The 26,203-nt window shown below is 55.0% G+C and overlaps 12 protein-coding genes across 12 annotated transcripts; 5 read left to right on the top strand and 7 right to left on the bottom strand.

Moving 5' to 3' along the window:
- Positions 1-169: 169 nt before the first annotated feature.
- On the bottom strand, positions 170-1,228 carry HETIRDRAFT_308457 (uncharacterized protein; the record flags this gene model as incomplete). The annotated part of the gene is made up of 3 exons (XM_009542708.1): positions 170-441; positions 497-644; positions 692-1,228. 3 exons carry the CDS (start codon positions 1,226-1,228, stop codon positions 170-172), a joined length of 957 nt encoding a protein of 318 aa, XP_009541003.1.
- Positions 1,229-2,531: 1,303 nt separating this feature from the next.
- Positions 2,532-4,639, top strand: HETIRDRAFT_431530 (uncharacterized protein). The gene is made up of 6 exons (XM_009542707.1): positions 2,532-2,682; positions 2,734-2,762; positions 2,820-3,901; positions 3,952-4,020; positions 4,084-4,300; positions 4,362-4,639. Exons 1-6 carry the CDS (start codon positions 2,576-2,578, stop codon positions 4,604-4,606), a joined length of 1,749 nt encoding a protein of 582 aa, XP_009541002.1. The 5' UTR covers positions 2,532-2,575; the 3' UTR covers positions 4,607-4,639.
- Positions 4,518-7,482, bottom strand: HETIRDRAFT_377792 (uncharacterized protein). The gene is made up of 4 exons (XM_009542706.1): positions 7,035-7,482; positions 6,511-6,976; positions 5,295-5,790; positions 4,518-5,243 (listed from the first exon to the last, which is right to left on the bottom strand). Exons 1-4 carry the CDS (start codon positions 7,366-7,368, stop codon positions 4,749-4,751), a joined length of 1,791 nt encoding a protein of 596 aa, XP_009541001.1. The 5' UTR covers positions 7,369-7,482; the 3' UTR covers positions 4,518-4,748.
- A 37-nt stretch (positions 7,483-7,519) lies between these two features.
- Positions 7,520-8,045, bottom strand: HETIRDRAFT_447660 (uncharacterized protein; the record flags this gene model as incomplete). Its single annotated transcript, XM_009542705.1, has 2 exons — positions 7,520-7,545; positions 7,598-8,045. 2 exons carry the CDS (start codon positions 8,043-8,045, stop codon positions 7,520-7,522), a joined length of 474 nt encoding a protein of 157 aa, XP_009541000.1.
- Positions 8,046-8,488: 443 nt separating this feature from the next.
- On the bottom strand, positions 8,489-9,312 carry HETIRDRAFT_59051 (mitochondrial protein surfeit 1/SURF1/SHY1, required for expression of cytochrome oxidase; the record flags this gene model as incomplete). Its single annotated transcript, XM_009542100.1, has 3 exons — positions 9,125-9,312; positions 8,681-9,072; positions 8,489-8,607 (listed from the first exon to the last, which is right to left on the bottom strand). Exons 1-3 carry the CDS (start codon positions 9,265-9,267, stop codon positions 8,489-8,491), a joined length of 654 nt encoding a protein of 217 aa, XP_009540395.1. The 5' UTR covers positions 9,268-9,312.
- On the top strand, positions 9,303-13,389 carry HETIRDRAFT_447658 (uncharacterized protein; the record flags this gene model as incomplete). The annotated part of the gene is made up of 12 exons (XM_009542704.1): positions 9,303-9,325; positions 9,636-9,802; positions 9,849-9,991; positions 10,047-10,122; positions 10,174-10,312; positions 10,366-10,550; positions 10,604-10,740; positions 10,796-11,212; positions 11,271-11,756; positions 11,812-11,961; positions 12,012-12,096; positions 12,155-13,389. 12 exons carry the CDS (start codon positions 9,303-9,305, stop codon positions 13,387-13,389), a joined length of 3,243 nt encoding a protein of 1,080 aa, XP_009540999.1.
- A 549-nt stretch (positions 13,390-13,938) lies between these two features.
- Positions 13,939-14,696, top strand: HETIRDRAFT_437715 (uncharacterized protein). The gene has a single exon (XM_009542703.1). The coding sequence runs from the start codon at positions 13,963-13,965 to the stop codon at positions 14,620-14,622; it is 660 nt and encodes a 219-aa protein (XP_009540998.1). The 5' UTR covers positions 13,939-13,962; the 3' UTR covers positions 14,623-14,696.
- Positions 14,697-17,986: 3,290 nt separating this feature from the next.
- Positions 17,987-19,039, bottom strand: HETIRDRAFT_456808 (uncharacterized protein; the record flags this gene model as incomplete). Its single annotated transcript, XM_009542702.1, has 4 exons — positions 17,987-18,248; positions 18,352-18,536; positions 18,624-18,861; positions 18,936-19,039. 4 exons carry the CDS (start codon positions 19,037-19,039, stop codon positions 17,987-17,989), a joined length of 789 nt encoding a protein of 262 aa, XP_009540997.1.
- Positions 19,040-19,276: 237 nt separating this feature from the next.
- Positions 19,277-20,903, top strand: HETIRDRAFT_153739 (uncharacterized protein; the record flags this gene model as incomplete). The annotated part of the gene is made up of 3 exons (XM_009542701.1): positions 19,277-19,366; positions 19,427-19,660; positions 19,729-20,903. The coding sequence occupies 3 exons, from the start codon at positions 19,277-19,279 to the stop codon at positions 20,797-20,799; spliced, it is 1,395 nt and encodes a 464-aa protein (XP_009540996.1). The 3' UTR covers positions 20,800-20,903.
- A 14-nt stretch (positions 20,904-20,917) lies between these two features.
- Positions 20,918-21,574, bottom strand: HETIRDRAFT_447654 (uncharacterized protein; the record flags this gene model as incomplete). Its single annotated transcript, XM_009542700.1, has 3 exons — positions 20,918-21,220; positions 21,279-21,443; positions 21,500-21,574. 3 exons carry the CDS (start codon positions 21,572-21,574, stop codon positions 20,918-20,920), a joined length of 543 nt encoding a protein of 180 aa, XP_009540995.1.
- A 364-nt stretch (positions 21,575-21,938) lies between these two features.
- Positions 21,939-22,485, bottom strand: HETIRDRAFT_413391 (uncharacterized protein; the record flags this gene model as incomplete). Its single annotated transcript, XM_009542699.1, has 4 exons — positions 21,939-21,995; positions 22,049-22,168; positions 22,223-22,270; positions 22,321-22,485. The coding sequence occupies 4 exons, from the start codon at positions 22,483-22,485 to the stop codon at positions 21,939-21,941; spliced, it is 390 nt and encodes a 129-aa protein (XP_009540994.1).
- Positions 22,486-24,657: 2,172 nt separating this feature from the next.
- HETIRDRAFT_305458 (uncharacterized protein) lies at positions 24,658-25,853 on the top strand (the record flags this gene model as incomplete). Its single annotated transcript, XM_009542698.1, has 5 exons — positions 24,658-24,697; positions 24,751-25,214; positions 25,273-25,450; positions 25,511-25,659; positions 25,725-25,853. The coding sequence occupies 5 exons, from the start codon at positions 24,658-24,660 to the stop codon at positions 25,851-25,853; spliced, it is 960 nt and encodes a 319-aa protein (XP_009540993.1).
- Positions 25,854-26,203: the final 350 nt, after the last annotated feature.

The raw sequence follows: 26,203 nt of genomic DNA, 5'->3' as shown, positions 1-26,203 counted from the left end.
AGTCCAACGACGAGGTCAACGGCTCATTCAGCTCATCGTGTGGTAAATATTGAATGTCAGAAATGATGAGTATTCATAGAAGATTTCGGACAGCAGGACAGCAGTATATGGTTCGGAAGGGGAAGCGGTGGATATTGTAGAATCACAGATGATACCCAAACAAGACGGTTCAATCTGCATCCCAATCAACGCTGTCAATCGCACCTAACACCTCCACTCCATCATCTTTTTTCCTTCCGTGTTTCTTCGCGTGAGCACGAGAACCTGTTGCGCTGCTGGGTCTGCTGGGTGCATTATCTTGGTCTGTCGGGTTATTCGCGCCAGCCTGAGACGCAGCGGTATGAAGGCTCAGCTGAGCCAAGTTCGGCCGTGCGGGTGCTATGATGACTGGCGTAGGACCAGAAAAATCTTTCCCCGTCATCCTGGAAAGCGTTTTCATGTCTATAGTACCATGCATCAGATTCGGTGCAATCTAGAGACCTATGAGAGAGTATACCGTATGGGATCCGATTGTTGAGGCAATATGTAATACGATTCGGGTTCTTCTTGTCCTCAGCTTTGAATTTGTTTTTGCACGATTTACGGTCGCGTCCAGGGAGGATGTAAGATATAAGTTCATAGTTCTCGCCGAATTGCGAAAGAGCCTAGCATTGTGTGAGTCACGGGCTGAACTCAAATGTACGAAACTTACATCGTAGAAGAGCTCCGTCTCCTCTGCACTCCAACGAGAGCCTCGAAATTTCTTCGCGTACGATGCCGAGTTGACAAATTTAGTCGCATCAGACTCCTCGATATGGGTGTAGTTTGCCGTATCCTGATCGTCTGCGCGATCAACGAAAAGCGACTCTTCGTCTACGATTGTCTCGCCGTTCGGCCCAATCCTGACTTGCACGTTGAACCGGCTCGTATTCAGGGATTGAGAGTAATCAAAGCCTTGACTATCCTCCCCCTCGCCCGCCTCGGCCTCGACTTCTGCATCGTTAGACGTCGAACCGCTAGGGACAGCGTTGGGAGGAATATTTGAGGGACCATCCGCAATGGGTGTAGCGGACAAACCTTCGCCCTCGTCATCCTCGTCGTCTCTTCCATATTTCTTTGCCTCCATGAGAGCTCGCATGCGCGCTCTCCTTTCCCTGTTGACTCGTTTCCAGGTAGCGTGGTTGTCAAAGATTTGCGCTGCCTTGCTGCTTGCGCGACCTTGGCTGCTTTCTTCGCATAGTGCGGCCATTGTGGTCACCGTTGGGTCCAATTCCTCTTCTGGATCAGCTCCAGGATCATACGGCGGCGAAGTGGCAGCACGCGGCTTCCTTCGTGCTCGACTATCGCCCGACGCCCGACGCTTTCGCTTTTTGGGACCCGATTCCCAATCATCATCGCCATGCTCAAAAGTCTCGATGATAGCCTTTGGAGCCCGTCGCATCCTCTGGGGTCGATTGGGTAGGGTCTGCGAGTTAGCTGAATCCTGGACGGCCTCGGCTACCTGTCGCGCACGTGTGCGCTTAGGCTTCACTTCGGAGAAGTCTGGCGCATTCTCCAGATCGCCCTGGGGGGCTGCGACATCGTTCCTAACAGTTTTTCTTCGAGGTCGAGGGGCTTTAATTACACTTTCCGAGTTCAACTGAAGTCTAGAGGGTGAAGAGTTCGTTGGATCTTGGCCAGGATCTGGATGCGCCAATGTAGAAAAGTCGAACTGCAGATCATTGCTTGGGAGAGAGATGGAAGACGGTCCGGCATGACTGGACATGGTTCGCTGAGTGACAGGTAATGGAGGATGTGGTGTTGGGATTGTGATAATTGAGGGTGGTTCTGCGGTCAATGAAGCGCGTGGTACAGGGGAAGAACTTGTCAGAATAATGGGTGCTGCTCTTGAGCCAATGACAATAGGAAGAGATAGACCAGTGACAACGGAGGATACACCGTTAGATATAACTGAAGGGATTGTGAGCGGAGCAGGTGAGAATTGCAAGCTTTGAGCCGTATTGTTAGACACCGTGTTGGCACGAGCAACCACAGGTTCAACAGAGCGTGGGTGTGGGGTGGCGATAGGTGATGCACTGGCAGTTCGAGGCACGCCCTTGTCGAAAACTGGTAATGTGTCTGGGTAGGAAGTTGTGCCATCGCTAGAAGCTATGGGTGCAACAGGTAGGGTGGGAGGAGGGAGCACCGCAGAAGAAAGTGTTGGGTCATCTTGCTGTCCTTGAACAGGGACGACTGGGTGTTGAGGGGCAGGGGTTGTCGAGTTGCGGGCTGCATTGGGAGGTGGATGAGACCTCCTTTTCGCGACCGGTTTGAAGATAATGCCGCCTTTTTCTAAGTACGGGGTGAGCCCGTGAGTTTGATTATGACTTACTGCATGTACTCACGGACGCGGGTGGACATATCAGAATTTCGGCGCGCGGGAGCTGGGGCGCAGAGTCAGAAACGAAAGTCTCATCAGAATTTGAAAGCTCGTGTAAGCTGCTTTACATAATAAGATCGAGATCCAAGAGTCCCTCGCCCAGCGCGCGTCTCGAGAGTGTCTCGAGGGAGCTGAACACCAACTCCTCAACATATATCTCTACCTTTCACGCTCTTTATGCTACGTGGCCAAGATCTACCAGTCGGCTCGAAACCTGGGTGGGAGCTGCCACAGGGGGAGAGCAATAACGACGAGCATTCAGAGTTGAAGAGTGTTGCTGCTAGGTAAGCCTCCAATTGCGCGAGCTGCGAGCATGTTGCGCTCATCTATCGCAGCCTTGTAGTCGTAAATTCGTTGAAAAAATGTGTGCTATACGTGAAAAAATGCTATTTCCTCACCTCTATTGACACCTGACACCTAGCGCGTGAAACCTGGCTGTCTTCGATATTCCCCAAATTCTCGAGCAAGGCGCGTGGAGGGAAGCCGTCCGTCGAGGCATCACCTCCTGCTCATATACTCAAGCCTCTAGGAAAATGCGATCTTGAAATTGGGCCACACGTGTTTCCCGGTACAGCGATGTATGAAGCGCAGTACTTGCGGAGTGCTCTCGCAGCTACAAAATCATCGTACCCAGCAACCTCGTACTCTCCTGTCGGTACATGGCCAGCAGCTGTTGTCCAATATGGATCCACGGCATATACGCCTTACGGTCAGTACGCATTGCCTTCACCCGCTGCATCGACGCCTGTGACAGCCGCACCTTCGCCGCTTAACCCGCATGCACTGCAAAGAGCATCTACGCCTCTCGTCTCGTCTTTTGCAATAGACACACCCATCACACCATCTCTTGTCAGCCAAGTCAATACAGCGGCTGCAACGAACCCTATCCTTGCCAACCTTCTTCAGCTAGCTGCATCTGGGCATGCTTCTCCAGAGCAACTCAAGACACTGGGACTATTGGTAACATCCCTCAATAATATGTCGACTCTGAACGCGTCTACCTCCTCAAATAATACATCTTCCTCGCCGCTCATTCCGAGCGCGCAACCTTTAGCCTCAGTTATCCCCTCGCCAGGACCTTTCACTGCTGCGCCTCCGAATTACAGATACCAACCGTACGGATATTCCACTGCACAACCCCTTCTTTCCCCCGCCCCTCAACAACCTGTTCGCGAATCTGACATCGTCCTCGAGTTTCGTGAGAAACCTTTCGATCGGTGGATCATCCCTAGAGGACCCACCGTTTTAGAACGGAAGCCAACTAGTGGACCTCTGACAGAAATTCTCTTGTCGACTGTCGTTCCGTTTCCCAAAGTTGACTTCACCAATGACGGAACGGATTCTTCTTCGCAGAATGCAAAGGATGAACCCACGACCGATATTCCGCCCGAAGTCGTCACGTTTCGTCTGAAGAAAGTACATCAGATGACTTGGGACGGGCTGACACGATGGGCAGGTGACGCAGAAAAAGTGACTGCTAGTAGGAAGACCTTGGCTAGTATCGTAAGTGCTATATGCGATGTGGTATATAATTTCTAACAGTCTGTTTGCAGAAAGCGCCCGAACGAGTTTACTTACAACACCAAGTGTCATCAGGAGATCTACTCACGCAACTCCAAGCTGTAAGTTGCTCTGTACGATTTATTTCGCTTAAGCGATCTAATGTCGGTATCGTTCAATATCAGGATGCTGCCCCACCCTATGCCATGAAACCGCTTAAACCCAGTCATAGCTATAAACCTCGTGCAAAGCGACAATCGACTCGTAGAAAGGACCAAGCGGAGCAGGATAAAATAGCTCCCAAACGACGGAAGCCCGCACAATCTAAACCGACCATCCCATCAAAGCCAATCGCCTGCATCTCATGTGGTCAAACTGATGTTCCTCTCATGATAGGCGGACGTAAGTCAATCTCTCTGCATATGGCGTTGCGGTGCTGAGATCCTTGACGACTATTCGGCAGGTTTCTGTAGAACATGCGTTGACCAAGGTAGACATCAGATGATGGTGGCCACAGCCGCAGGAAGCGTGTCGATGACTCGTACTGACCCTCAACATCTGGCGGTGGTGCCAAACACCATACCCTCGGCGCTTCCCAGTGAGAGACCAGCGAACATGTCGACTATACATGCCCATTCACCTTTGGCTACGAGCACCCCTGTATTATTAGTGCCTGGGGATGCCCAATCCCAGCCATCAGTGCAGTGATTATAATTATGTGATTCTACTACTGATAATACCTAGATCATGTGTGTGAATGTCCATGAAATAACTGAGACGAATATATACCCATCCACCCATGCAGATATCGAAAACATCATAAGGAAAGAAACGAAGGTGACAATGCAAACTAATCCACAATCTTCGCCCACCAGCAGAGCCACCACATAACCACCCCACATTCAGCGGCGACGATGCATACCTCCACAGCAACAGCACACCACTGTATCACTAGCGCGAACCAAAAGATTGGAACGGCCATCCACTGTAACCCTAAGTCAATGATAAAATGTGAACGAGAGAATGAGATGCAAGTCAACGCAGCGCGGATCTGCAGCAAAAGAGTGGCGAGCGTGATATAAAAGAATAAAATGAGTGCAATCCAGTGCCGTAAAGACCGTTTGGGAAGCGCTAGAATGGGGTATCGCTTTGCCTCGCCCGTGAACTCGTTCCGGTACCAAGGTATGATAAGGAAATCCTGGATATCTATCCCAATAACCTTCCCGTAGATCCTCCAGACCGGCGTAACTGTGTCCAAAAGGAAAGTGAGAGCGTCCATGCCAAGTTCCCAGAACTGTTGATAATGATCTTTGTAGCTTTCCTCCAATGCGACAATGTGCGAAAGCTGAGCAGAAATTGAGGGTGCTGACATCAACAAGAAAGTAGTGGAACGCACCTCTGGATAAACTACGGACGTATGCGCAACCGTTTCGTTGAATTCGCTCTTGACAACTGCATGCAATTCCTTCACCTTGGCAAGAGCCTCGGCCACTTTGTGCGACTGCTCTGTTATGGAGACACGATTCACTTCTAAAGCGTCTAAAGAGCGTGATAGAGCCGAGAGGGGGTGATCGAGAATGCTGGGTTGGGGTGGTATATCGTCTTGTTCGGACGCCTGCACTAAAAAGGCTTGAATTGTCTCTTGTTGGTTACGGATGTGGTCGTGAATATCCTCGACGGCTCTCCACCCCTTCAAGAGACGCGTGGAACCTATCACGATCGCTGGATCATGAGATAGCGCGTCAAGAAGCTCTGGGGGTAAGGTGGAAAAAGACAATCCCAAGGACCTGGACATCCTCGTTTGAGCATTGTCATACTCCTTGACACTGACGGCCACACGTTGTAAGAGAGAACGATTGCGTTGATTCTGCGCAATGGCACTATCGAGGAGTCTATATTGCCGAGATGAGTCCAACAAGGTTGAGAGTAAATTGAACACAACTTACTGGGCCCTCCGTTCATACTCATGGTGTTCGCTCTCTTCGTCGTATCGCTGTTCTAGCTCACGCAAAGATGTTCTTTCTGAAGAGGGCAGAGACGTCCGGTATCGACTGCGGTGCAACATGGGGGGAACGTCCGCGCGTAGGGACAAAGGAGTACCGGGTTTGTTCTCCTGTAGATCCTGAGCTGATGAGGCCTTCGCTGTAAGAGGATCATCTGCGTCCGACGATTTCAAAAACTCCCGTATGACCATGGAGTTTTCTTCTTCCAAGTAAGGTCTCTTGTCATGGGCGGGCGAGACCGAAGCGACCAGACTGAGGTCTGGTGGTCGACTAGGGCGTCGACGTTTACGACGCTTGGCACCGCTGTCAGAGCGACTGTGCTCTTCGGATAGGGAGTGGCGCGATGACGATGCTTCACTATCAGTGCCGTGAATTCGTACGCGCCTAGCAAGATCACGTATGTGCATTCGGCTACTAGAAGGTGACCCACCACCGACGGGTTGACTAGTATTCGACCCGCTAAGCATACTGTAGACTGAATTTCGCGGAGATGCTGCCGAAGGCCGCCAGAACTTAGTGAACACATCACCACTGCGTTGCGAGTCATCACCCAGAGACCGACGACCAGTATCGATGACGGGTTCGAATGAGACATGTCCGTCAGGAGACCTTATGCGCGATAGAGACGCATCAAGCTGGGTACGATATGAAATATCAAAGCTCGAAGTGTTGGATGGAGATCTCTCTTGGCGTGAAAGAAATGACAAAGAGGGAGACCCGACTGGGAGCGCGTTTTCTGGGATTGTTTCCATAGTCTCTCGGCGAGGATGTAACCTCACAAATTCCTCAGCGACGAGCGCGGATATATGCCACGTAGAGCGATCAGAGCTCTTGGTCCCTCGTCGATCGCGCAAGTGTTTTATCCATGTCAACGGCTCCGCCCGGTCAAGGTCCGCCTGTACTAGAGGATCTACGTTCGAGTACCAACGAACAATTTGGGTGGGTGAAAGGGGGCTCGAGTTCGAATTGAGAGAGGAAAAGAGTAAGTTGTATCTTCGTCCGAGTTGTTGCCGTGTGATTTCAGCCTTCTTCTCAGTATTATGTTTCACGGATTGTCGAATACGGGCAAGTTTATCTGCACACAATCGCAGATATCAGCTCTCGTTCCCGGACAGCGAGGGCATAAGGCTTACCAACGTATAGCGCTTTTTGCTTCTCTACGACGTCCTTGCTGGAGTTACCAGTGCCTTTGTCCTTAGGCTTCCGCTTAGAACGAAGACTCCACCGCTTGTCTGGTTTCTCGTCTTCTGAATATGATCCGGCCCAGTCCAGAGTCGTGCCATCATTTGAGGACATAGGAACAGGATGCGCCCCAACCACGATTTCATTTCCCACCGATGGGCTAAAATCAATCTCTGATTCCAAACTTGGGCCATTCAGACGCGACGATAGGGCGGGTGGCCCTAGGACTGGTTGTATCCCTCGCGCGAGAGAGGAACTCGCAGAGTAAGACGACGTGGAGGTCATGTCTGACTTTGAAGTAACTGCCCTCAGTGCTGGGTTTGCCCTCGCTTGCAATCGCGCTTCACGCCGAGCCTTCAGCTTGAGAGCTCGTTGAACATCTTCTAGGATACGGGGGTCTAGGAACGGCGACTGTTGGATCCAGCTTAGAAATAAATTAGTGGTGCCACTTGCCTTCATGAGCTAGGATGCTATGTCAGAAAAGGTGGTTCGGGCGAACGGAAGAGAGACGCACACAAGTCATACTCGTCCGAAAATATCTCGGGCGCAAACTCCTCCACTGGAGACTCGGGACCGCCGCTCGACGGGACGCCTCTACCCACCATCAGAGACCCTCTGATGCTACCACCTGAAGTCATCGTCCTCCTCCGGGCATGACTGGAGGCAGACATGGTAGCAGGCTGCAGCCGAGGTGCGCCCGGCACGCTGACGGCATGCGCAGAGCGAACACGACGTCTTCCATTGAGATCAAGATAGGGCTTGGGATCCTGAAATGAAGATTGTCTGAAAGTCGAGGGTCTTCCGAGGCCTAGCAGCGACGGCTTGTCCGGTGCACCCGCTGCAGACGAGGCCGAATTGTTAACGTCATCCTCCTCGATTGCGGGGAAGTAAATGCGGGGATGCCTAGCTGGGTCGCCGGATGAAAAGGATGTAGATGATATGGGAGGTTCAGTGTAAGGCATGACCGATGGTCTAGTATGTTCCTCGGTTGGTCAAAGGCTTTCGCCCCGTTGGCTGCAGTCGAAGATGTGGCTGACTCTATATTTAGCTACATGCATGTGAGTCTGGAGTAGGTAGAATTTCCAATATATATACAGCTTCCGCATTTCACATGGAAATAACCGTTCAACTCATTCATTGACCATAATGAAACAATACAAAGATATATGCTCGTAGATTCACGAGTTCACTTTACATCCCTGCTGAGGCGAAGTTCTCAGAATTCGATGACAGACTCATCACTCTTTCAAGTCATGATAGGTGTAGCGCTAGACATCATTCACAATATATTGGGGTCATCGGGGAAGCCGTGCAAACGCACGACGCTGTTTGAGCAGAAGACGCGCAAACATCACAGTCGTAAAGGCAGACAGTGAGTACCTGATCTTCGTCAACATGCAATGCATCATTGTTGTTGTGAACTGGAGACCCACCAGGTGACGACATACGATGCATGCGCGTTCCGAACATCGACAGTAGCCGCTTTGCCTATTGGAATGCCCCGTGTTAATCTGTAACTAGCATCTCCGGCATGGCCGTCTGCAAACGCTGGTCAGAATACAGACAGACAGACAGACAGACAAACATTTGGGCATACCGAATATTTCTTCGACAAGTACTGGTTGCACATTCAAGTGCTCGCCTCCTGCATACTCCGTCATAGCATCCAAATCGGCCCAGTACCACTCGCCTTTTTCAGGATGATTGTCCGGGGTGAAAGAATTGCGAGCCTGGGAATCTCGTAGCATGCCGCAAACTTCGACTTCACTTTGAACCTTGGGCGTCCGCTTTCCGCTCTTCACGAAGTCGCCTGATATGAAACCGCGGTCCACGAGTACTGTCGACCCATTGGAGCGAATGAGAGGGGTGATGAGATGGTAGCCGTTGGTGCCGTCTCGCACGCGAGGTCCCAGGAGCATGGCATGGGCGTCATCCCATACACCACGCAAGACGACCTTGCGATAGATGAAGTCAGGTATAGCCGCGATACTGACGGGCGTATCAATCCTCTTCCACGACGTCAGAGCACTCTCGAACTTACTTTACTTTGTTCGGCAAAGATAGAGGCTCGCGCTCGAGTTTTTCCGTCAGCTCGTCAATGAGCGAGACTTTCCACTTTAGTCGTTGAACTTGCCACGTTCCCAAGGCAAATGTAAATATAGGAATGGTGCCCAGTACTAACATTGTGGTGTTGAGAAGAGGGTGACGCTTGACCGAGTATGCAGGGCCCGCGCCCACGTCTGTATGTTGAAAGCGCATGCGAGGTCGCAGCGGCACAAGTCTACGGAATCCGGAGCGCAATGCATTCTGGCCAAGGCTGTTAGTGATACCGGGATGCATAGCAGACGCGGTCAAGAGGAAAAGCCAAACCGATCCGTCGTCCCACGCGTCTGGTCACGACCATTACGCATTCGTCACCCTAGCCGGCGCCTACTTACGAGCTCGTACATCCTATCCTTGACCTCAGAATTGCCTCTCCTTTAAACCATGTAAGCCGACGTCTGTGTGGAGTCGAGATGCACATGGCTCATTTCCTGTGTCATTCGACCTAGGTGGTCCGGACAGCGGACGCGTCAAAACCAGTTTGACATCGATGGGGATGAGGTCCACTACCCCACGCGGCCAGTCGACAAGGACAAGGCCGAGCAGGATTTGGTTGTGAACATCAAGAAGGCCACCACTGCAGACGAGAGTGCGCCGAAGCAAAAGCATGTCCGCAGTATGTTTGTTCGCATTCACCTCGACGTCATCCTGACCTCTTGCAGAATGTATTGTGTTTACATGGGATTATCATTCCTCGATTTCCTTCTGGTCGGGCCTCCGCGTTCAGCCCATCTTATCCGACGAGGTTCAAACCTTCAAGGCACTCATTACTGTACATAAAGTATTGCAAGAGGGACACCCGGTGGTATGTCAAGCTGCATCTCGCCGATCCTTGTGGCCAGGCTGAGGGTTGTCTCTAGACAATTAAGGAGGCTCAGGCCCAGACTGGCTGGCTCGAGTCGTGCGCTCGTACTGTTGGTCATGACAGCGGAAGAGGTATGGTCTAGTTGTCTGCGCCCTCCCGTTGGTTCTCATGCTGCCGCACAGGGTATGGAACGCTCATCCGCACATACGTGCAATTCATACTAGCAAAGCTTCGATTCCATCGTCTTCGCCCAGAATTCAATGGTCTCTTCGAATACGAGGAGTATGTCACGCTCAAGGGTATCGATGATCCGAATGAAGGGTTTGTGCGTCAGATTTTGTGTTAGGACCGCTAGCTCATCCTATGTTCCTTAGCTACGAGACAATATCCGATCTCATGGCTCTTCAAGATCAGATTGAATCTTTCCAGAAGATGGTCTTTGCGCATTTCAGACATTCGGCCAACAACGAATGTCGCATCTCTGCTCTAGTCCCGCTCGTTAAAGAAAGCTGGGGTATCTATCGCTTCATCACGAGCATGTTGCGAGCCATGCACAGAAGTTCGTATCGGCTTCTCTCCCTTGAGCCCATCCGTTTCTGACCCGCTGTGCAGGAACAAACGACGTCGAAGCTTTGGAGCCTTTGAGGACGCGATTCAATAGCCAGCACTACAACTTGCGCAAGTTTTACTACGAATGCTCCAACCTCAAGTACTTGACAAGTCTCATCAATGTGCCCAAACTCGGTCAAGTACGCCCATCACACCGTTCATACAACAAACTTGGTTCTTATGCAATTTGTACAGGATCCTCCCAATCTGATGGACAGTGGAGGCGCGCCAGACCTGCCCGCCCGCCCTACAACTGTTGCACCGAGATCACCCTCCCCGCCACCTGTGGCGCCTTCCCCTGATGCCGCCACCGTCAACGAGCAGGCCCGCATGCTCAAGCAGTATGAAGATCAGCAGGCTGCTTTGCAAGCCGCGCGTGAGGCCGAAGAACGTCGCCGCTATGAACTGGAACAGCAACAACAGCATGAGTTTGAACAGCGGCAGAGAGAACAAGCAGAGAGGGAGCGGCTTGCACAGGAGCAACTGATGCAGCAGCAGATGATGCAGCTCAATAACCAGGCTGCGCAGCATGTCAATGACATGGAAAGGGATATGCTTGCGATGAGAGGGCAATACGAGCGCGACCAGCTGCTGCTTGAACAATATGACCGCGTTCGTATATTCTCAATCCTCCCAAGTCGGTTGATTTGCTCACACTATTTTATCACAGAGGGTGAAGGCCTTGGAAGGCGAACTGGGTGCCGTCTCCATGCACATAGGCTCTCAAGTGGCGTCGAAAGACGAGCTCATCAAGCAACTACAAGACCAAGTCGCCTTGTGGCGCAACAAGTACGAAGCCCTCGCCAAGCTGTACAGTCAGCTCCGCACGGAACATCTGGACATGCTCTCAAAGTTCAAGCAATTCCAGCTCAAAGCCAACTCGGCACAGGAGGCTGTCGATCGCATGGAACGTATGGAGCGTGATCTGAAGGCGAAGAATCTCGAGCTCGCTGACATGATCCGCGAGCGGGATCGTGCACGCTTCGATGTGGACCGCCAGAAGTCGTCTCACAAGGACGAGATCGATCGTCTTCGTCGAGAGATCAACTTTGCCAACGAGAGGGCCGAGGATGCGTCTCGATCGAAGAGCTCCGAGGTGTCGAGTGTGCTTGGGAAATACAACAGGCAGATGTCCGAGCTGGAAGACTCATTGCGCGTGAGCATACATGAAACAATCCTGCGACGTGCGTTGCTGACGCTTGTGTCGTTAGTCGAAGCAAATCCAGATCGACGATCTCCTTACGAGATTAGACGCGTCTGCGGGCGAACTTGAGCGCCTTCGTGAGGAAAAGGACCAAGAGATCATGATTCTGCAGGAAGGCATGGACAGCACCATCCAGCGACTGTCTGACGCTCAGCAGGTGAGGCTTATTGTACACGGTGTTGTGAACAATGCTTACTTCCCATCCAGACTCAAGGCATCGCCGAAGAGGCAACGAACGCGCAGATAGACACGCTGATCCTCGACAATAGGAAAAAGCTCAACCAAATCATCGGTTCGTTTGCATGCAGACATGTGATCTTTATTTGCTCGAACCCTGAACATCGCTTCAGACTCCATCCTCCAGGCCTGCGTTCAAAAGGTGGATGACGCGATCTACGAACTCGAGTCGCCGACCCAAGCCGGCAACCAGAACTCGACGCCCGAATACACCCTGTCCATGATCGAAAAGGCGCTCTCGAACTCGACCGATTTCGCCACCATCTTCAACCTCTACCTGGACAACCAGCCCGGTGGCGACCACGTGGATGTCATCAAGGGCGCCAACGAGTTCGCGCAGGCCCTCGCGGACACCCTCGTCAACGTCAAGGGCATCACGCGCTTGACGGAGGGCGACGACGCGTCCGACAAGCTCATCAACGTGGCGAGGACGGCCGGTGACGTCGGCCTGCGGTTCTTCCTGAACCTGCAATCGTACAAGCTCGACCTGGTCGACCGCTCCCAGCGCGTGACGATCGCGATGCGCAACAACGGCGAGGCCCGCAGCGCCCTCACGAAGCTGTCGGAGGCCGTCGAGGCCATCATCCCGAAGGGCAAGTCGCCCGCGCTGGCGAAGGCCAACGGGGACATCGGCGACCTCGTCCAGCAGACGATGTTGGGCGCCGCGCAGGCGATCGAGGCCGCGACCGCGCGCCTGCAGGAGCTCATGGCGCGGCCGCGCGACTCGAGCCGCTTCAGCGCGGTCGACCTCCAGGTGCACGACTCGATCCTCGCGGCCGCGCTGGCGATCACGCACGCGATCGGCGGGCTCATCCGCGCGGCGACGGACTCGCAGCAGGAGATCGTCGCGCAGGGCAAAGGGTCGAGCACGACGCAGCAGTTCTACAAGCGGAACAACCGCTGGACGGAGGGCCTCATCTCCGCGGCGCGCTCGGTCGCGTTCGCGACGAACCTGCTGATCGAGAGCGCGGACGGCGTGCTCTCCGGCACGCACTCGCTCGAGCAGCTCATCGTCGCGTCGAACGAGGTGGCGGCCGCGACGGCGCAGCTGGTGGCGGCCTCGCGCGTCAAGGCGAACCTGATGTCCAAGACGCAGGAGCGCCTGGAGCTCGCGGCCAAGGCCGTGACGGAGGCGTGCAAGGCGCTCGTGCGGCAGGTCCGGGCCATCTCCGCGAAGCAGGCCGAGGCGGAGGAGGTCGACTACAAGAACATGGCGAACTTGGAGTTCAAGAAGCGCGAGATGGAGCAGCAGGTCGAGATCCTGCGCCTCGAGAAGGATCTCGGCGCGGCGCGGCATCGTCTGGGCGCAATGAGGAGAGCGGGATACCACACTGAGGAGACAGACTGATGATCCAAGATCCAATAATAGGCGAACCGACGACCCATCTATTACATTAACACTTTACACTCGCATCCCCGATGACGTGCCTGATCTCGTCTCTCCTCTAACGCACACTATCTATGTACTTAGCTTCTATCCCGGGTCTCAATCAATTCACCTGGCCGGACACTTCAATGGCGTGTATCATGCGGAGCTTTCGAATCCATTGTGAGCAGTCAAATAAGAGGGAGGTATGTAAAGGTGGGGGCATGCCGCGAATGAAGGAGAAGGCAAAACGACCTCGAGTCAGAGTATTAGCCACACCGAACGTTTGAGCTGAACATGTCACGAGCAGAAGAGGATTATAGAGGACGCAAAAAGTAAGAGACAATAAAGAGCGGAGGAGATGATATCGATAAATGAATAAGATAACAGATAGATGGTGATGGCGATGATGGCGGTGGTGGTGGTTGGTGGTGGTGGTGATAGTGATGATGATGAGCGGAATGAAATGCGATGAACGAAACGTGCGAGCGGCCGTTTTACGCTGGCCCAAACTCCTCGTCCGTGCTCCTGACCGTGTCAAACGAGCCCTTGCCCATGTCGAGAAAGCTGTCATCCGTTTGGGGCGGCGGCCGATACCGCTCCGCCTCGTCGTCGATCTCCAGGAACGAGGGTTTCTTCATGATCGACCGGCGCTGCAGCACCTGCTCCACGTTGAGTGCGCGTCGTGTGTTTCGCCGGGCCGGTGGAGGAGACAGCGGGAAGACAGGCACGATGCTCATGCGATTCCCGGAGGTGTTGCCGTTGTCGTGCAGGCCCGTCGACGTCGAGGGGCGCGCGCGGCGCGGCGGGGGTGACAAGCCCGAGCTGCCCTTGACCTGGATGAAAGAGGAGCGTGTGGGGGACCCGGGCGGGGATACGTTTCTTCCCTGTGCAGTCGCCGGTCGCCCGGCCAAGACGGACGGCGCTCCCAACATTCTCGATATGAGCGAGGGAGTGCGTGTCTTCGAATGCGGGCCGGGCCCCACGGAGCTGCTTCCAGCGTGTTTCCCGCCGTCGTCTGCATTGAGCGAAGGCGACGCTGGACGGAGCGGGATGTCCACCGAGACCACGTCCGAGAGGGGGTTGGACATCGACGTCGACGCGGAGGCGAAGGAGTTTACGCGCGGGCGACCGATGTCGGCATCAGGTCCGCCCTTCTGCACCAGCGCCTCGAGCCTCAGCATCTCCGCCGGGGACATGATCTGCTGGGCATAATAATCCCTATTTGGCGACGTGGGAGGGCTCGTGATGGGGTCCGTTGCCTCGTCCCAGAACGAGGACGTGACGTGGTCCGAAGAGTGGAACGGGTTCACGAAGGAGGGCGACTCGTCCTGGATGGGGAGGCTGAAGACCGAGTGCGCGTCGTCGTCCGTCGTCGTCGAATGGGCCTGCGAGGACGAAGAGCGGCGGAGACTCGTGCCCGAAAAGAGGCGCTTGCGGACGGCCGGCTGGTTTGTGTGGCCAGAGGTGGACTGTGTGCTTCCCCGGCGCTGCTCTTTCGAGAGCGGCGGCTCCTCGCGGGCTGAGCTTCCCTGCGGAAGAAAGGAATTAACGTGTCGGAAGGGCGCGGGAAGCGGCGGCATGGGGATCCGAGAGGTGTGGAAGGATCTTTGTTTCTTCAACGCCTTTCCGTCTTCCGTCCCGATGCTGGAAGTCGAGGCCGCGCCCATGCCGGGAAAATGCTTTGATAGGGTCTGTTGCGAGGCGGCCTTCTTGACTGTTCGCGGGGAGCTGGGCTCCCTGTGATGGCGCGAAGAGGTCGGGCCATTCGCATCATTACGGGGGCCTGCGTGCTTGTCTCGACCGCGCTCCTTTCCGTGTTCCGACATGTAGCGCTCGTTGGAGAAGCGTTTCTTCTCCTTGATGTTGCGTCGGTCTGAATGATGGGAGACGGAACTGTGCACGGCGTCTCCACTGGACAGGGAGGACGCGAAGGACAAGCTAGAAGAGGAGGTGGAGGAGGGAGACGGGGGCTGAAGTCGCAATGAAGAAGACTTTGTGCTTGATGATCCCGTTACCAGTGGCGGAGGGGGCAGGCCTGATGTAGGTGGCGCGGATGGAGGCTGTATTCGGGTGAGAGACGCTTGCCGGACGACGACGCGCGGTTGCGTTGAATTCGACGTCGCCGGCAGGGTCGGAGGAGGGTGTGCAGACGGCGGCAGCCGGGTATCTGGAGGGGGCATGAGGTCTCGGCGAGCGGGACCCACGTCGGTCATGCCTCGAGGTCGCGTCGTAGGGCGAGGGAGAGAGGGCACGAGCGGTTCCGCGGCGCGACGCTTGTCCTTCAAGGTGGTGGACGAGGCGGAGGTGTGAATGCGACGCCCCGCATCTGAATACTCGGTGGGAGCGGGGGACGTGGGGGTGGACTGAGCGGACAGAAAGTTGGACATGCGCCGCACGGGCTTGTCGCTTTGAACTGTCAATCTGAGAACGAAGATATCAGCGTCCTGATAGATGGGAGGAGAGATGAGGCTGTTATGCACCGAGATATTCGCCGAGCACCTGTGTTGGAATGGAGCAGCGACGGGGGAGTGACGTCTGGGGTAAACTCGGATCTCTGGTGTGAGTGGGACGAGGAGGAGGCGAAGGACATGCGATTGTAGTCTGGGCCTGAATCTGCTCTCCTGCTGTGCGAATCGGAGGTGGATGTGTCTGAGAAGACAGAGAGCCTTGTGGGGTCTGCCGGGATCTTTGGGACGAGGATCATGCGGGCGGCGAACGGGTCTTCGGACATGGACATGACGGAGTGGGTATAATTGTGCTGATCTCTGGTCGGGTCTGAGGGGGTGACCGGCTCGAGCATGTCGTCCCATGAATGGACTGATTTGGCGGAGAGACGTGTCCTGTACTTTGAGTCATCGATGTCATGAGTGTGGAGGGGGAGGACGGGGGACGGGGGTTCCTGGATGGCGAGCGCGGTCTTTCTGGGCTTGAGGCCGATGGCGGTGACGAGGTTGTTCAGCTTTTTTGCAGCGGGCGGTTTGGCAGACGAGCTTGCGGACGGCTGCTTATCACTGGACGAAAGCGCAAGGGGAGGATCAGGAACGGAGCAGCGAGCGAGCGAGCGAGAAGGGAGCGGGCGCACTTGTGGATGGTTTTGGACGAGGCCGAACGTGACCACCATGGACGCGCTGAGGATGACTGCTGCGGGGAAAACGCCGCAGACATGGAAAGGGAGGGCAAATGACAGCGAAGCGGATGTGTGGGGAGAGATCAGGCGGCAAAGAACGAGGTACACGGGCAGAGAGGGAGGTATGGAACGACAGTATACAGGGGATGGACGGGGGACGGGGAGGGGAGGGGAGGGGACTATAGAACGGGGGGTGGTCAGGACATGGGGAGGAGAGAGGAGGAGGAGGAGGGCACTCGGGAGCCGGCTCACAGGCCGCGGTTGGGTCGCTTTACGTCTCTCCAGGTCGGCTCGCAGTCCTGCTACTGACCCCCGCCCGCCCTCTTTGCCTCGTTCCTGCCACACATCCTCTTCCCCTTCTTCCTCGAGAGAACGCTGCCCCTCCCGCATCATTCCGTTCGCCTCATGGCCTGCTCTCGTTCTTCCCCCAGATCAATCCCCTCAGCTCCTCACATTCGTCCCGTCCCGACGCCTGCCCCTTTCGGTCATCCGCGACCACTTATCAACCGCTCCCGGCCACTTGCCATCTTGGTCCCAATATCAATCCCGCACTCTCCCTGTCAAACAGCCTCCGTCGCTCGTCACCTGCCGATAACTCACTATCACCATTCCCTCTTGCTTTTGAATTCCTACCGGCTCCGTATCACCGCACCCATCACTGTTCCCCATTGTCCATTGCCTGCCCCCACTTGCGTCCGGTTTGTCCACCGCTGCTGCTTCCCGCAATCGCGTTCTTTTGTCCGCCCGGCATGTACCTGCGATTTCGCAACTCGCTCGCCTTGGCCCCATTGCTATTTCACTCGTCCGTTGCTGCCGATGCCTTCGCCCCCAATCAGCGCTTCTCGCCCTCGGTCACCTGCTATTCACTCCATCGCGTTCCCCATCCTTCCACATTGTCTCACGTACAGCCTGGCCCCCATCATAAACAGAGCGGCCCATTTCTCTTCTCCGCTCCACTCTCAATCGCCGACTCTAGCCATCCAAACCTCCCCGCCCAGTCCATCTATAAGGGGGAACATCGTCTGATGGAACTCCACTCGCGGCCTCTTTTCTCCTGAACCCCGTCCTATGCGACCGACGAACCAGATCCTCGGCCGGGAGGCAGTCAATTTGCCGCTCGACTCCTGCGCCCGCTTTAGGCACGTTACGGCCTATGTACATACGGATGACATACTCGACTACCAGCTCTCCCTGACTCTCGAGATCCCGGGGTGCCCATCGGTGTCGTCAGGGCACCTACGCGTGACCTCAGCCCACTTCTGTCTGCATTTAGAGTAGTTTTTGCCTTTGAGCAAAGTCGAGGCATGCGTGAATGGAACTGAGGAACATCGCGTTCCCTCTTCTCGGGGCGCGCAATCGTCGCGAAGAAGGCATATAAAAATTCTTAGATGCAGTCGAGTAAGTACAAGCGTGCGGATCAACCAATGCCAGTCTCTGGGAAGCGTCGCATCAGCCCAACTCGGCCCACACGTCTTCTTCGTCTCTGTCCCTGGCCGCTTGCGCTGCTCTAGGCATATCAGACATAGGGCCGCGAGTTGCCGGCCGTGGCTCCTCGCGCGCGTCGAACAGGACGGGGTTGCGCGCCGACGGCGCTCGCAGCTCGTCGCTGTCGTCCTCCGGCACGTCGAGATCCATGTCGAGGCTGTAGCCTGCCCTCCGCGCCGCGGACAGATCAATCGGCTTTGGCCTAGTGAATATCGACTGACCGGATCTGCACGCAGGCGAGCCCACCAGGCATCACCCATCACCCATCAGCGTCCGAAACTTGACCAGCGCCATGATGGGCTATAAAAAAAAGCACAAGGGGGGCTCACTGTCGTACGACGGACGCGAGGCGGCCGAACTGGAGCACGTTCCGCGCGACGAGGAGGAGCGTGTCGAAGATCTCCTCCTCTTTGCTCGCCGCGCCGCACCCCGAGAAGGCGAGCACGAGAAGCGTCAGCGCGCAGAAGGTCGTCACGATGAGATCGAAGATGTTGAATGGGTATTTCCAGAATTGCTAATTCCCTTTGATATTAGCGAGAGGAGCGAAGAGAACAGCCGCGTGCGCGCGCGCCCGGCATCATCAGGACGGCGGATGACTCACCCGTCCCAGCGCGAGGAAGCGAATGATCACTTCAGCGATCATCGCCGTGTTGATGATAATCTCGAGGATGAAAAACGCGAGGCCGGGACACCCGTCCTTGAGGCTGAGCACGACCGTGGTGATAGAGAGCGCCGCCATGGCCAGATAGAGCACGATGTACGTTCGGGAGTGCACAAAGCGGTTCGCGATGCCCCTTGTTATCTCCCCTCGGGTGAGGGCATAGATGGAGCGCGAGGGCCTGTCCGAGAGGGTGTGCAGGACGGGACACGTTAACGGCTCGATATATACGGGGGAAGACGAAGGGGTGCAAACATGGGTTGGGGCACGGGAGATCCACCGAGGCCAGCGCGACCGTTCAGAGGGTCGTGCTCGCCGCTTTCAATGTCGCTCAGACGGTCATCGTCCGTCCCAGACATAGTTTACTGGTGGTGAGAGAGGGCGCAGCTGCTCCGCGTGCGGGTGACGGACGTGCTTCACGCAAGCATACGACAAGAAGGGTTCGGCGGTTGCCGAACGTCGTCGGTGCCACTTTGGAACGTCTGCTGCCTTCCACGCTCACTGCTCCTCCCCTCCTCCTCTGTCTTTCTCCCCGCGCTTCGTCTCAAGGACACACAGAACACTTTCTATATCGTCGAACAGGGACATTCGCAAAGATGGGTGGCGGAGACTTGAACATGAAGAAGTCCTGGCATCCGCTCCTGTTGAAGAATCAGGAGCGGGTCTGGCTCGAGGAAAAGAAAGCGGTCCGTAGCAACTCTTGTTGCTCTCTGAAACCTCGACTGAATAGATGGCACTCTGTCTAGCTCGAAGAGAAGAAGAAACTCGACCAGCTCCGCAAGGAAAAGGAAGAGGAGCGCCAGCTGCAAGAGCTGCAGCGCTTGCAAGAGGAACAGACGGGAAGGAAGAGAACGGAGAAGCTAGAGTGGATGTACACCACCCCCGCCACGGGGAGCAGCCAAAACCCCAACGATCTGGAGGACTACCTGCTCGGCAAGAAGCGGGTCGACAAGATCCTGACGGCCGACGAGAACGAGAAGGTGCGCCCATCTCGATTCATTCATTTTGACGAAATGCGCGTGCTAACGCGGACGCGGGCGACTAAAAGCTCGGTGCCGCGCACAAGAACTTCATCGCAGTCCAGAACGCAAATAACGCGCGCGACACGGCTGCTAAAATCCGCGAAGATCCGCTCTTCGCGATCAAGCAGCAGGAGGCCGCCGCGCTGGAGGCCCTCAAGTCAAACCCCCTGCGCCTGCGCGAGATGCAGGAGCGCAACGGCATCAAGCCGAAGAAGGACAAGAAAGACAAGAAGCGAGAGAAGAAGGAGAAGAAGGAGCAGCGCCGACGGGATCGAGAAGACAGAGGCAGGGCAGCCGACTCGCCTCCCCGCTTGGACTATGACGACCGCGACCGCTACCCCCGCAGGCGTTCGCTCAGCCCTCGTGACCGCCCTCGCTCCCGCTCGCCATATCGCTCACGCCCGCATAACAATCGCGAGTATGCCCGTCGCGATGACGATCATTCGCGCCGATATCGCAGCCGGAGCCGCACTCCCGACGCGCAGTACCGCCGTCGGCCCCGGAGCCCAACTAACGAGAGACGGCGGGACGATGTGGATCGTCGTACGCCTCCGTGGACGCGGTCAGACGAATCGCCGAGCCCACGCGAGTACGATGACCGCAGGGGGCGTAGCCGGAGTAGGAGCAGGAGCAGGCTCCGCGAACACAGTCCACGTCATCGTGGGGATGACGGGCCCAAGCGATATCGGAGCCAGAGTCCTCGGGATCCCGATGCATCGTATTACAAGCGTGCACGCCTCGGGCCACAAACTCCGCCAAGACCTGCTCCATTCCCATTACCATCGAGATCCACCCAACCACCATCGCGCGCGCCGAACCCGCATCCGCCGAACTCCTCGGCGGACGATCGTGCGGCACGGTTGGCGGCGATGTCTTCGAATGCCGTGGGTCTAAGCACCGATAGGAAGGAGCGGTTGACCTTGCTCTTGGAGAAGGAGAAGGCGGAGCTCGAGGAGGACGAGCGGCTGAGGATCAAGTCGAAGGGCATGAGCAGTTTCTTGAGCCGCGAGCAGAAGAAAGCGTTCAGCGGGGAGGGAGGATTGGAGGAGAGGCTCAGGAGAGGGCGCGCGGGTCTGGTCTCGGAGGCAGTCGGATGAGTATGCAGACTTTCATGTACTTTTACTTTCACCGCGCAATGTTTTCGACGACGACCGTCTCTCTCACTGCTTCGAATATTGGAACATATGGATTTTTTTTATTTAAATCATGGTGGAGTCAGAACGTGACAGGCCTGACTTCGCTCAGCAGTGGACCGTGATGCTGCTCGTCTTTCGTCTCCTTCACGTCCAGATATGAATAGTTCGAGTCCTGGTCTCCCGAAGACGAAGACGACGTGGACGTGGGCGTGATGCTGAGCGGCGGCGCACTTTTGAGCCGCAGAGGGTGCACGGCCCTCTCGGAGTTCTTGTCGGGGACGGATATCGCGAGCTGCGGGCGGGGCGACTGCCTCAGGCCGATCGGCGGGCCGTCCGTCGCCAGCGCGTTCGACAGGGAGCGCAGCAAGCCCGCCTTGGAGTCCTGCGGCCGTCGTGAGCCCGGCGATGCCCTCCGCACAGAAGAACGGCAGGCGACGTACATTCTCGGGAGGGGGAGGGGGTGGCTCACGCCGCTCACGACGCCGGTTGCGCAGGAATTTTTCTGGCGAGGCCGTCACGCAGCGGTGGCCCCAGTACAGGTCCGCGGACTCTATCCTGTCTTTGCTGTGCTTGACCTGGGCGACCTTGGGGTAGGTGAGGTTCGCCTGAACGCGCGCGTCAGTCGCCGTGCTGGACCGCGGTCTGCTGAGCGTGGTCTTACCTTTCTGGGGCGGTCGGCGGGGGGTTTCTCCAGCTCTGCTGGGAAGCGAACGCGGAATTGTTGACAGGAGGACATCGATGCCAGATCGTATGTGCGAGGGATGTGTAGATGTAAGGTGGAAGCGAGATCCCTCCGCTCGATACCTCGGAGCGCATTCCAAACTGAACTGTTAGTGGTTCGCAAAGAGGGTGGTGGAGCCCGTGCAGCCGTACGACACACGAAAGTCTCAACGGACGCAGATCGGCACAGCCAACGGTCAGATTTCAAACGACGCCAACGACGCAAATACGTTACATGGAACTTGACAGGAAAACATTCGGAACTCGCCTCGATATTTTGGACAGTCCACCCGCAGCCATCTCATCTTGGTGAGACGCTGACCGTGGCTGTCGCATAGTTTTAAGAAAGAAAGAAACAAGAAAATCAACTCGTTTTGACTTCAGGCCCTGCGCCGGTCTTTGCCGCCGAGCCTGTTCCGCATGGCAAGGGCAAAGTCCTGGGGAAGATGTCACCCAACAACATACTGCTACGGAGGAGAACAGAACGCACGACGACCAATACCCCGAGGGTGCGCCTCCGCGGCGTCATGTCTTGTTGCCTACCTTCCAAGCCGCTGACGACTCTTTCGAGCGCGTTCAAATCCGCGTTATTTTCCTCGGGGATGACAGCCTGCGAGGGCAGAGGCGTTAGTGCTTGCGAGGAGTGGGTAGATATCGAACATGCCATGGCAAATTCAGGCTGGCGCGGCTCGCTGTTGTAGTTGATGGTTTGCTATGAAAAGGTTTCAGGAAAACGCGCAGCACATATTAGAGAGGCCCCACCATCGGATCGAATGCCTGGGTGGGCTCGTTCCTACGTCCATACGGATGGAATCTCTCTTGATGGGAGAATCTGTAATTCGGGAGGCGCAAGGGGTAGGAGGGGAGTGGCGACGGATTCGCCGTCGTTGCAGGGGTGGGGGTGGAAGGCTGCGTGTCTGAAGGCATTATGGCCGAGAAGCGAGGTCGCGAAGGTGGTCTAGTGAGGTTCAAGAGAGGAAAGGACTGAGACTATGTATGAGGAGCGAGAGAATTAACTGTGGAGCGTGGTCAAGGGTTGGTATGGCCAAAAACCAGAGACAATAGACGCCCACAAACGTGCGGTGAATCTACTTCTCTCTTGACCACTACATCGCCGTCGAGGTCTTTCCGCCGAGTATCTCGCTACCATTGACCACGAAATCTGCGCACGCTTTAGTACGCGTCGATGGCCTGGCGATGGTCGAGGGGCTTTGCTACTGGCTTGAAAATCTGAGCTGAGGGGTGCGAACGGCGAAGCAATCTCGGTATAGCTGTGCTGCGCGGGCGAAGCGTGAATCTTTATAAAGCCCTTCCGGATAAACTTTCTTGTGTCCTGCTGGGTGCCTATCCATACGCTTCGGTTGCGTTGATGGTGTGGGGGAATTGCGATATGATTGCTCATCACCGAGAGTAACGCCACGTTCTTGATCAACGATGTCCAGAGTCGGAAATGGGTTCAGCGTCTGCGCCTCGGAGACCTTTTAGCGTCATCATGAAAACTATGCTCTTACCTCGCAGTAGGGCTATCTCTTCGCATTGCGAAGACAGTCAGGAAGACGCATACTAGGAGAAGGTTTCAGGTCACTCTATCCTGATGCTTTGCGGCTCCGGCTGACGCCCATCCGTCTTTCAGAACATTTATGGAACGCTGAATGCCAGGACTATGTCCAGCTGGGACTTTTGCTCGCACGTCTGATTCGTTGGCTTCCCAAAGGGCCAAAACTGGTCATGACGGGTAAGTTGTCATGTTACGGGCTTGTCTGATTGAAACTGATTGAAATTGAATCACTTACGACCATCTTTCGAGAGCCTTCCAGTGACACCGTATATGCGCCGCTATAATCGACGTGGATCCTCTTGAAATTTGGACTTGAAATCGAAGACGGATGGTACGCGATGCATATGAACTAGTCAACATCGTCCGGGTTGTCTGCCAAGGAATGAATCTGACTCCAACAACTATCGGATATCCCTCAATCGAATTTTCTCCGGACAATAAACCTTCCCTAACCTGAGAAGACGATCAAGAACAATTTTGGCTATATTAGTACCGTCGAATAGAGGGAAAGTATAGAGCAACAAAGTCGAGATGAGCGAATTTTGGCTGCCCTTAGCTATTACCATCAACGAGAATGAGGTGCGGCATGCACTCACCATTGCAATTGTAGGACGATCGAGTGACCACCTTTGCCGTCAAGACGTCGAATAAGGGGTCAGCAGAATAGCAAGCCTCTGGGAACTACTGCGGTAATCATTGCATACGATGCATTGGAGCAGAGCCACCAAGGTTGATGCGGTTTGGGACTATGGTGATCCAAAACAGGTCGCCGTGACATGACAATTCACCGACCCGATGGGTGGAAGCCGCCATGAACTCCCCTCCTGCCGTGGCCCACCTCACTGCCATATCCCCGGGTTTCATTTATTCTCTCAACGTATATTCCTCTCGTCCACGTGCCAAGTATCACCCTGCACCCTGTACGTGGCCGCTGGCAGGTGCTGTGTTCAGGTGTGCCCATATCAACAGTCGAAAGAGAAAGCTTATGACAGACATGTCAAACTTTACCTCGGCCCTCTGAAAGGTAGCGTAACAAGTCCTGGCCTGAACGAGTGACATCTCCCAACACCTCAACACCTCCCAACATCCCCTCACACCTCCCAACATCTCCTCACATCCTCTCACATCCCTGTCTCCATGGACATCGGTGAACGCGATAGTTCGTCAATCTCAATGGCGTGCGACGGCTAGACGGCCATCGATTCTAATTCACATCGTGGCATGTTCCTAAAGACGAGGAGCTGACGGTGGCAACGCGTGGTACTGAGATGTCATGGATCTCCGCATGCAGAGGAGCTGGATCGCCCCAGTCGTGGGTCGTCGATCACTCGAGCCGGCTGCCTTGGTCTCGGCTTCTCGCGATGTCGACTGAGGCGTCACTCATGATCAGCGGAATCCGATGCTGGTCTAGGATCGCTTCGGCCATACGTCATGAGCGCATGATGACCTGTCGCCTCCCGACGTAGACCACTGCCGTCGGTGTTGACGTTCTCAATATCTTTGGACTAGCCTGCCTTTCTTCAAGACTGATCGTATACACCATGGCTCAGAAGGTCGTTCTCTGCGGGGCAGGATTTCTAGGTGAGCTCTAGCGGTAATCGCTATCCGCCATGCCACTAATATGTGCTTGGCAGGAAGCAACATTGCAATCGCTATCAGCAAAGGCAACGCTTCTACCAAGGTTCTGCGTCGCATTCAAGTATCCTCGCGACATCCTCAGTCTACATATACCCAGTTGACCCGTGACATCCCTCAAGAACATCTCCTACCGCCAATTCCAATCGACATCACGAATCCACAGACCCTGCGACAGGCTTTCGACAATGCTGATGTCGTTATTTCGTTGGTTGGAATTCTCCATGGGTCGCCAGAACAATTTGACAAGATTCAATGGAGGGGTGCGGAGAACGTGGCAAACGCGGCGAAGGAAGTTGGCGCCAGATTGATCCATATCAGTGCAATCGGTGCAGACAAAGATAGCGATATTCCCTACGAGAGGACCAAAGCTTTAGGTGAAGAAGCTGTGTTCAAGGCATGCCCGGGAGCTACGGTTGTGAGACCCAGTCTCGTGTTCGGGCCGGGAGATGGATTCTTCCTGGTGCGTACCATGACCATGTTCCGCTTTGAGACAACGTCTGACTGCGTAGAGAAAGTAGAGGCTCGCTAGGCTATCTCAAATTCTTCCGTTCATGCCAGTCTTTGGAGGCGGCCTCACACGATTTCAGCCCGTATATGCGGGTGATTTGGGGCGACTTGTTGAGATCATCACGAGATCCGACGAAGAAGTCATAAAAAAGGTCGCGGGTAAGATTATTGAGGCCGGTGGTCCAGATGGTGTGTTCTCAACCACGGAACTGAGTTCCCAAGTCTGATGGGAAAGCCGTGCTCTGTTAGTATTTACTTATCGTCAAATCATCGAGCTGGTCCTCAAGTATACCAAGCGCATAAGACCTATTATATCTCTTCCTTGGTTCGTTGGAGAGGCTCAAGGCGCTATTTTTGAACGTCTCCCTCCGAATTTGTTTACCGTGACAAGAGATCAGGTGATTCCATTTACTCTATTTTAACAATGTAGTCTTCCGCTCATGCTTATATTGATGCCTTGTAGGTGGCTCAGCTGAAGCACGATAACGTCGTTTCATCCGACTCCGCCCATCTTTCATGTAAGGAAATATTAGAAGAGTACTCGGCGGCTTCGTCTACCTCTGTTCATGAGATATTACCAAAGTACCTTTGAAATGTTCACCCATGTTGAAAGCACTGGAAGCGAGCATAAATCGTTGCGAGGGAGCTGAGCGCGTCTTCCGTTGGGATGAGATGCTCTCACGCTAAGATTCCGACGGTCCGTAGGTTTCGGAGCTGGAAATAAATCAAGTGGAGGAATCCGACGGTTGGACCCACACAGCTGCATGTTCGAACATATATATGCACCCTCTGCTTGTGAAGGCCGGGTAGGGCCCTCTCATCAGGCTGAACGCTGAACCATCTACCCTGGTAGGGTTCATGTCGAAATCTGGTTCCGCTTTCAACTCTGCCAGCAAGCATGACACGACCACTGCTACCAATAATCTGATTGTCTCACAGCAG

The sequence above is a fragment of the Heterobasidion irregulare genome (genome assembly GCF_000320585.1).
Source record: "Heterobasidion irregulare TC 32-1 unplaced genomic scaffold scaffold_01, whole genome shotgun sequence".
NCBI lineage: Eukaryota > Fungi > Basidiomycota > Agaricomycetes > Russulales > Bondarzewiaceae > Heterobasidion > Heterobasidion irregulare.
Note: the sequence above shows the minus strand (reverse complement) of the source record. Positions and strands in the feature narration are given on the sequence as shown.